This window comes from Diadema antillarum, unplaced genomic scaffold (assembly GCF_040938485.1).
Source record: "Diadema antillarum isolate AM-2024a unplaced genomic scaffold, OU_Dant_1.0 seq00000662_RagTag, whole genome shotgun sequence".
NCBI classification, from domain to species: Eukaryota; Metazoa; Echinodermata; class Echinoidea; order Diadematoida; family Diadematidae; genus Diadema; species Diadema antillarum.
Window position 1 is genome coordinate 347,501 of NW_027271574.1, and position 8,526 is coordinate 356,026.

The following is an 8,526-nucleotide window of genomic DNA, read 5'->3' on the forward strand; positions in this document are numbered from 1 at the left end:
ATGAAGAGATCCAAGCCTGGCTTCCAAAGATGATGGACGCCCATGTTCTCCAGGTCGAAGATCATCAAGGAACCCTCTACGTACCTACCAGCTTTCTGAAATGTAACAGACACAAAACAGACTGGTTTAAAGTTAAATCACCGACACTGATCACTACAAGAGGTCCCTATATGGGTATATCAAATAGTATCAAAATCACAGTGTTACTCGGATTACCCTGTAGATATTGGCTTTTGATTATAATGTCGTCATAAGAAATGTATTGCATGAAATTCTTATTTTCCTGTTGTTACAATTTTCGATCATTTTTGTATCTATCAAGATATCGAGGCAATTTAAATGTATACAAAAGTAAAGCCCATGACTGAACTGTAAACCTGTGAATTAATTTTGTCTGTGCTATTTCCGTTTGGAGAGTATTATTTCGCTAATTCGTGCTTTACATTTACTCTTTTGAGATAACCAGTCACGAAAACTACTGTGCGTGATTAACTAATTTCAGTTTCATAGACAATCTTGTAGACAGGTTGGCGTTGAACGGGCCGTTTAGGTAGTTAACGAATGTTATGAAAATGACGACTTATGATCCCCTGGGTTAGTATCCATACAATAGTATTTGGAAGGCAATAAAAAAGATATTTAGACAAGGTTGGGCAAAAAAATGGGTGTCATACTATGCATGTAACGTGTGTGCATGATATCATGCGCCTCTCTGTTGATTTTGTGTTTCAGCATTTGTGTCAATAGCGAGTTTGAGATGTGCGACGCGGATGCTAAGACGATCGACGCCTCCTCCTTGATTGGACAAAGTGAAGAACATAACTTTTTTCTGTTTCTCTTCTTTTTTCCCCCTAAATAACGTCGTCTTATTGTTCGCATCACAGATCTAAAGCTCCTTTATGTACAAAGTGTATGCATTAAGATGTTTATTAACATTATATACGACGGATACTTCTGTAAGTGGTCACAAAAGGTAGGTATCCTCTTTACGTCAGCGTCACAGAGACAGTTTTAATTTCATGCATTGCAGTTATACTATACAGTTATATTGCAACTACACCACTGTGCATTGAGTCACCTTGGAATATTCTCTGTGCTTTAGGAGTTGGTATTCCAAGAAATATGTGTACGTCCGCAGAATATCACTCGCCTTGGCAGAGAAGAGAACTCCTGGAGAGACAAAAGAAAGAGGGAGAGAGATACAGACGAATGAAAAGAGTTCATGTGGAGAGATAGAGGGAATAGAAAGAGATAGATATGGAAGCAAGGAATATGCCTTGAGTTGACATTTTCTACTCGATATTGATACAGTCAGAGATTTCATATTAACATGGCATTATCAGATTATCTACTAAATTTCAGGATTGACAGAAAAATAATGACAATAATATTAGCACGTTCATACAGAGTGTATTTCAGAAAAGACAGAAATCTCAGTGTGGTTGATATACATAAAAACATAACTACATTACATCAAATACGACTAAAGTAAACAATAATGAAGTATTCTATCAAAAATGGATCATAAATGATGACGGAGTGATATCCTATATTCATTCGTTGCTTCTTGTTTCTTCGTCGCTATGACAACAATGGGTGTTCAAAGTGCAAATGTGGATACCCGGATGTCTTCATTGCCTTCTGGACCCACTTTATACTCTGGCGGCTATAGGACACTTCAGTTAAACCATTCTCTATTAAAAAAGAAATGACCCCACTCGAAGGTTGCATGACTTTTGGACATCCACATGAGCACATCAAAGTTTTAATAAACCGGACCTGATGAAGGATTTACTGGTAACGACAATGATTAACCTTAACAAGTGCCGCCATAACCATCTGTTCTTTGGCACGTTGTTATCGTTGTATATATACCAACATTACATATGCGAGAGAATATTCATTTTTAAGTGTGTTACTTCTCCGGAAGATCACTAAATGTATCTAGGTATATATAATAAAATTGTATGGTGCAATTATTGTTAACAGTAGAGCCAGCATGAGTCTCCTTATAGTAGGGCCAGTCAAAATTGGATCACTACAGCTCTTCGTATCATGCATTCGGTAGACTCCTTTGTTATCCAAAGTCTTCTGTAGCTCACATATCACTTATGTAAGCATGATGTCAGCCTACATTTTGTTGATTTGAAATAACATTTGTTGAATTGAATTGTATGAAATTGAATTGATTGCATTACAAGTAATCAGTGCTTATGAGTGTAGTCGGTCAAATTGAATTCATTATGTTAGATAGGAAGAAAAGTGTTAACCTTTTGGGTCAATGTTTCCAATTGGTGTCACAAATATCACGTGACCCTCCTTGTCCAATCCGCAAACACCTCCACACCAATATGTGTTGAACACCTGTCAGTAAACAATCATGTTACATAAATCATGAACAATGAGAAACCGCTATTGGCGAAAACATGTTGCTGAAATAAGGCTCCCGAAATGTTATGGAGAGCGGTGATGTGCAAAATGTATAGCTCTACTTGCGCAATGTGATCATATTATCCGTCTATTAATGAGCCACTTGTAAGCTGTATATTACTTCTGCTCCACTCGGTTTGAGCATGTCATATCTTTTTAAGAATAAAAATGTCAAGAACCTAAATTAGTTTAACATTATGAAGCGGTGAGTAGTGGTGCAGTGTTGTGCGTTATTTGGTGTATTGTTATAGAGATATCACAGTGATCAAGATTATTATACAGTGTAATACGGTGGACACCCGGTATAACGAACAGTTTTCTTTCGTTATATCAAAATTTCGTTATAACCGAACAAATAACAATAAAAATACATAAAGCCAATAATGTTGAGGCCTGAATTTTATTTCGTTGTAAGCGGAATTTCGTTATAACTGTGTTCGTTATAACGGGAGTGCACTGTATTGGAAGGCTTTTTGTCAATGCACTCCGCAAACAAGAAAATGAGATCAGCAGTTACATTTCAAAACATGTAATAACAGGCTAACTTTAACTTGCAATGCCGGTTGTCAGGTGTGACTTGCCAAGATGTTTACTTTATGTCTCAGTAACCTGTCTATCACTCACATTATTATTCACACATAGATTATTGAGAATCGCAGCCATGTACTTAAAAAAAAATCACCTTCTCTGAATACATCTCTCATACAAAAATCCTATATTCGATGTACGTAATGTCCTGTATGTTTTGCTAAAGTTTGGTAAGGTGCCTAACATCGATTGAGAAGCGATATACCCAGAGAACTAAAATCTGAAAGCACTGTTCACGCCCACCTCGGGAACTTTGAACCAATCCAAGATGGTATCGATTTTGTTCTCAGCCCTCCATTCCAGAGTCTGTTAGGAAAGAGAAAATGACTAATTGCATGAAGTAATTAAAGAAAGAAGTGGTGATTTCCACCATAATAACTCAAAATCGCGTTGAATTTTTTGATACACAGTCTTTGTTACGACCGAGTGTAGAGAGTGTAATTTATCTCTTTATGTCTAGCGTTTGTCGAGATATAAAAGGAAAGGCATTAAATACATACCTGAGTAATGGATTTGGAAATATTGGCAATGACAAGGGGAGCTTGTTAGCTTCCTTTCATTTTTGCTTTGGTGTCAGTTTTGATTTTGTATTCGAAGAGCAAGCACAGACAATCCTTACAACGTATCAGACAATGACAGGTGCCAGGAAAGAGAAAAAGAGGGCTACAGTGCATACACTATAGAAATTTTTTTTGCCATTTGTCACCCACAGTATTTTTTTAATTCACAACTGCTGATCTACAATTCTAAACACACACACACACACACACAAGAAATAAAAAAGAATACATGTTCGGAAAAACGAAACCTGTGGGATTCGAGCCTGTCATCTACTCCTTTCCGGGCAGCGATACTACGACCAGGCTATCCCTGCATGCTGGCAGAGACACGATGATCTTGGAACAATAATACCCAGCCTCTGAAATTTCGACATTGTTATATTTATCAGTCAAAGGCGGAAAAGACTTTTTGAGTTAAGGAAAGGTGACAAAATTTAATGATAACTGTTTCTTACAGCACATCTTCCCATTCTGCATCAATATTCTCTTCCTTTCCATATTTTGCCAGAGATGAGACATTTTGAGCTGTAAAAGATACCCAGTCGCAGGATGAACGTGTCCATCCTTTTATATTTCAGATGCACAGAGCAGGGTAACACTTTTCCACTTACCTTTCTGAACATTTTCTCCGACTTCTTCAGATCAAACCTTCTTGCTATGAATGAGGAAAGAAGTAAAGTATAACTGTATTAATACAACCAGAGCAAGGGAAAACTTGATAACCGCGTATCAATAACATGAATCCGTTGAAGTAAAAAAGAAGCACGATGCAAAGGATTCCTTACTTCGCAAAGAACTATACTAGTGTCAAGACTAGAACCCTGAAAACTCTGAAGAGATTTCCCGAAGGTAGAATTATATCTCTATTAGATTCACGATAGGCAAATAGATTACTGAAGAAAAAACCGTGCCTGGTTGTTGTGCAAGCAGTACACTTGCTACGAGAGCCTTATGGCGACTAACACCATGTTGCCATGTATACCGTCTGCAACAACGAGATTTTCTTGAAAGGTTGAAGGGTGGTCATCATTGGTCATCCAGTGATCAAAGATTGACCTTCTCCATCCACCATCTAAAACACCGTCAAAATAATTATACAACAGATCTCCAATGGGTTATGACAGGTTTCATTGCAAAGGTTATTAAAGGTTTCATTCATTCATTTATTCCTTCTTAACACGTTTTGTGGCGCCACAGACTATTATAGACATGCCTATGTACGGAGGTATGTTAATTTCTTTTTTTTTCCACCTCAGGCCAATGTTCTCTTACTCATTCGAAGTGTAAGACGGTTTAGTGATCATAATGTCGTCTACATAAGTCTTTAAAACGAATCACTTACCTCTAAGAAATTTGAGAAGGAGAACGTCGTCATGATCTGGTTTCAAGACATCTTTCAGATTGTCCTTAAACTAAACATAGGCAAAAACAAAACAAACATAGTATGACAACTGAAAACAGCGGTGTCTGGTATAATAATCTTATCGGTGTAGGCAGGACCAGTGTAATCCAAACCATGGAACGCATTATACTATATATAGAGGCGGAATTAGAATCTGTACACGGTCAAAGACGGCCACAGAGACGACTTTGAAAACATTCATAAAATCAATGCACACCACTGAAACTGGTATGTTAGTTCTCACAATCAAGAGAAAAACTTTATAAACTGTTTTATTACAATAAATCATATTTCCGGAAACAAGATAATGCATGTTGGTTCTTCATTGTAATTGTACACTCTATCGTCACTGCAGTGAGTTCTTGAATGCATTTCTTCGTGTATGTGTGTGTGTGTGTGTGTGCGTGTGTGTGTGTGTGTGAAGGGGAGGGGGCAATAATGACAGTATGTACAAATGTTCAGGTTAACATGAAATATATAAACACATACTAACAATCATTTCTTCTATACTGTTTCCCCTACCCATTTCACATCCATTATTTCATTAGCTATTCTCAACTTATTATTATAATACAGCGTATAAAGTAGGACCTACACACTTGCAACTGGCTATCAACACAAGTTTGCTTGGATAAGAACGAGTAAAGGAGGTGTGTCAGGCTAAAAACGCGTTGAGCGGCAATAATGTGCAAAGGTTATTGTTGTTACCTTTGCCAGCTTCTCCCTCTGGCTGTCCGATAAGTCGCCGGGAAATCCACTCATATTGGCGGGAAAGCTTTTTCTGAACCCAGCTGAAGAGACAGAATGCAGTATTTAAAAGCCTCGCCTCACGGAGACAAAAATTGAGCGGTCGTCAAGCCAACGAACTGCCAGCCAAACTAGTCTCAAAATGGCATCGGTTCTTGTCTGGATAGCAACAGCGACACGAGAGCCCAACGATGTGTCAACTGTCCACACAATCCGGCAAATTTATCAGAAAATGGAGGAGGGTTCGATGGTAAACAATCCTAGGTTGCAAGGTTGAAATCACTCCCGGAGGGCTAATTACTGAGTAATTAGACGCGAACACAAAGTCCATCAAAGGTCGACTTGATCCTATACTCTGCCTTGTTTTGATTTGAGGTTTATATCTCTGGGATGACAAACTTCGTTTCGGATAACGTATGTATGTAAGTAGAGAACAGGCTGGAACTAGAAACCTAAAACAAGAAATTTATCATCTCACTATATACATGATATGTATTTTTCTGACCTACTATTCTCTACATACAGGAGAGAATGTATGGCTTGAAATTATTTCCGTGGAGATTTTATTATGCTTTCATTATGGGTCCATAAAAGCGTAAACTTCGCAGTGATGGAGGTGTCACCCCTTTCCTGTATAATGTAAATATAAAGTGGACCTATCCCCTGCCTCCCGTGACACTGCATCCGTTAGACCGTTATTGTTTCCCCGTATAGCCTCATCGACGCATTGATTACAGCAACTAACAAGTTTTACATTCTTTAGATGACTTTTTCCACTAAGTCCTCAGATCTTGGAAGATCGCGCAGTCATCATTGAACAAGAGGTATCATGTTATCTATATAGAGAGGTTGGACCATGCAGTTGCCAGGTTCAGTTCAATTGGAAGACACAAAAGAGAGATATTTTTACCAAAAAGAGGGGAAAAAATAAATGAAAGCTTCTTCCTTTTCTCTTTATTTTTGCGGGGGTGGGAAGGAGGTGGAAAAATGAAAATCATCACGAGGTACATGTACATTAAAAAAAAAAAATTCACGATAATACACTTGAAAATCGTCTAGATTTAGATTGCAATCTTATACCATGTTCAAGATAACTTTGGTTAATTGAGTAAAATCAGACGAAAATATGCTCATTGAGTAAAGGCGGGGTCTTATAGATTTTGGTTAATTTGAAAACGTCACGAGCTCCGACAGCAACAACGAGTAAACGTCGAAATCATGCTACAAACGATGAAAGCGGGCTCCGTTTAATATATCGGGCCTACACGGATCCTCCTCTACTCAATATCTTAGTGAGTGAACAGACAGAACGTAAGTTTGGATTTTTTTGGTCATTATCCTGCAACGCAGACAAAATTCTATTTTCTCTCGTTCAAAAAAAAAAAAAAACCCAAAGCAAAGTAAAACCGAAGAAACAATGGCCAATCAAAATTTTTGTAAAAAAAAAACCTCAACATCTACAGGTCTCTTTCCTATGAAAAGGAATCATAATCTATATTTTTCAATCACGTACAGGTGTAGCGATTGATGCAGAAGTGCGCCTCCTACGTCATAACGCCACCAGGAGTATGACACAGAGGTATAGATCTCTGAAATTCTGCAAAAATCTTACCGAAAAAATTTCAATTGTGTCACATTCAAGGTGGCTGAATAATTTTCATCTCATTCATGTTTTCTCTCTAGTTAAACAAAGTACCATTATGCATATTGCACTATTATTTGAAGCCGACTTTAAAGTTAATTCTTAGCTTCCCCAACTACTAGCTGCATGGTTCTACTTCAGTTCACTTCCTTTCCGATGACGCTTTTGTTAATTGCAATGGCGGCGAATACATACATCTTACCTTATGGGCCACGGAACCGGGGTGCGTGTGTGTGTGGAAGGGGGGGGGGGGTGAGGGGGAAAAACCACAATACCCATGAATTTCAATTTCCAAAGATTCCGCCCTTAGATTCTTCCCGGCTAAGCAAGCGGGGGGGGGGGGGGGGAATCCGGAGGGTTAGGGTTAGGGTTGGGGTGGGAGGGGGACCTTGACCCCCAGTATCGTAGGCCCCTCCCCCCACGAAAAAAACGGTCCGCGGCCCCTGTAACCTACCAGATAATGATCACGTGATCGGAACGAACTTGAAGCACAATACATGAAGATTGACGCCTTCCTTCCGCAGGTCGAATTATTTGGGGGGTTCGTATCAGAATCTTGTTACAAGGGTAAAGTTTGAGTGTCCTTGAGTGCTTGTCGCGACTCCTACACTGACCTGGTTGATAACTCAATGATAACCGATTCAAGAGCATAAGTAATGACGTAGGAAGTTTGTCGATTCGATCCGATGATAACAGTTCTAGATACCCAACGCCCTTTGTCCAGGAAAAGCGGGCATCAGCATTTAACACACAATGCACTCTGAGAAAGACGCATTAGAATAGCTGTGCATCACACCTATCAGACATGAATTTGAGTAATTACGCAGTGCACGCTGCATGCTATTAGGATTAGAACCAACACTTGTTGTCGGGCGGAAGCTCGGTGATCTATAGTGGAGATGACGCCTGTCCAGAGATCAGGAGGTCGTAGGTTCGAATCCTGCTTGAGTATGTACGCCCATGATTTGTTATCATGGCTACTACTAAAACACTGACCAATTCAGTGCTTATTTACGTCGATGTAGGACAATTTGTCAATCAGTTGCATCCTGTCAGACAGTATCAAATCACAGAAAATATATTGAGCCGATGGCACACAATTTGACGCCAGATTAATATACTGTATTTCTGACACTTTTTTTCGCACCCATTCCTTC

The 8,526-nt window shown here is 38.9% G+C and overlaps 1 protein-coding gene across 1 annotated transcript in view; it reads right to left on the bottom strand.

The window, feature by feature from the left end:
* Positions 1 to 5,742, bottom strand: part of LOC139736683 (SEC14-like protein 2) — a 14,443-nt gene extending 8,701 nt beyond the window's left edge. The window contains exons 1-7 of the mRNA XM_071647431.1: positions 5,689 to 5,742; positions 4,921 to 4,990; positions 4,190 to 4,233; positions 3,262 to 3,324; positions 2,271 to 2,364; positions 1,079 to 1,170; positions 1 to 95 (exon numbers count right to left, since the gene is read on the bottom strand). The exon at positions 1 to 95 is cut by the window's left edge and continues 4 nt beyond it. Coding sequence (XP_071503532.1) covers positions 1 to 95; positions 1,079 to 1,170; positions 2,271 to 2,364; positions 3,262 to 3,324; positions 4,190 to 4,233; positions 4,921 to 4,990; positions 5,689 to 5,742 — 512 coding nt within the window. The remainder of the gene's footprint in view (positions 96 to 1,078; positions 1,171 to 2,270; positions 2,365 to 3,261; positions 3,325 to 4,189; positions 4,234 to 4,920; positions 4,991 to 5,688) is intronic.
* Between the last annotated feature and the right edge of the window lie 2,784 nt (positions 5,743 to 8,526).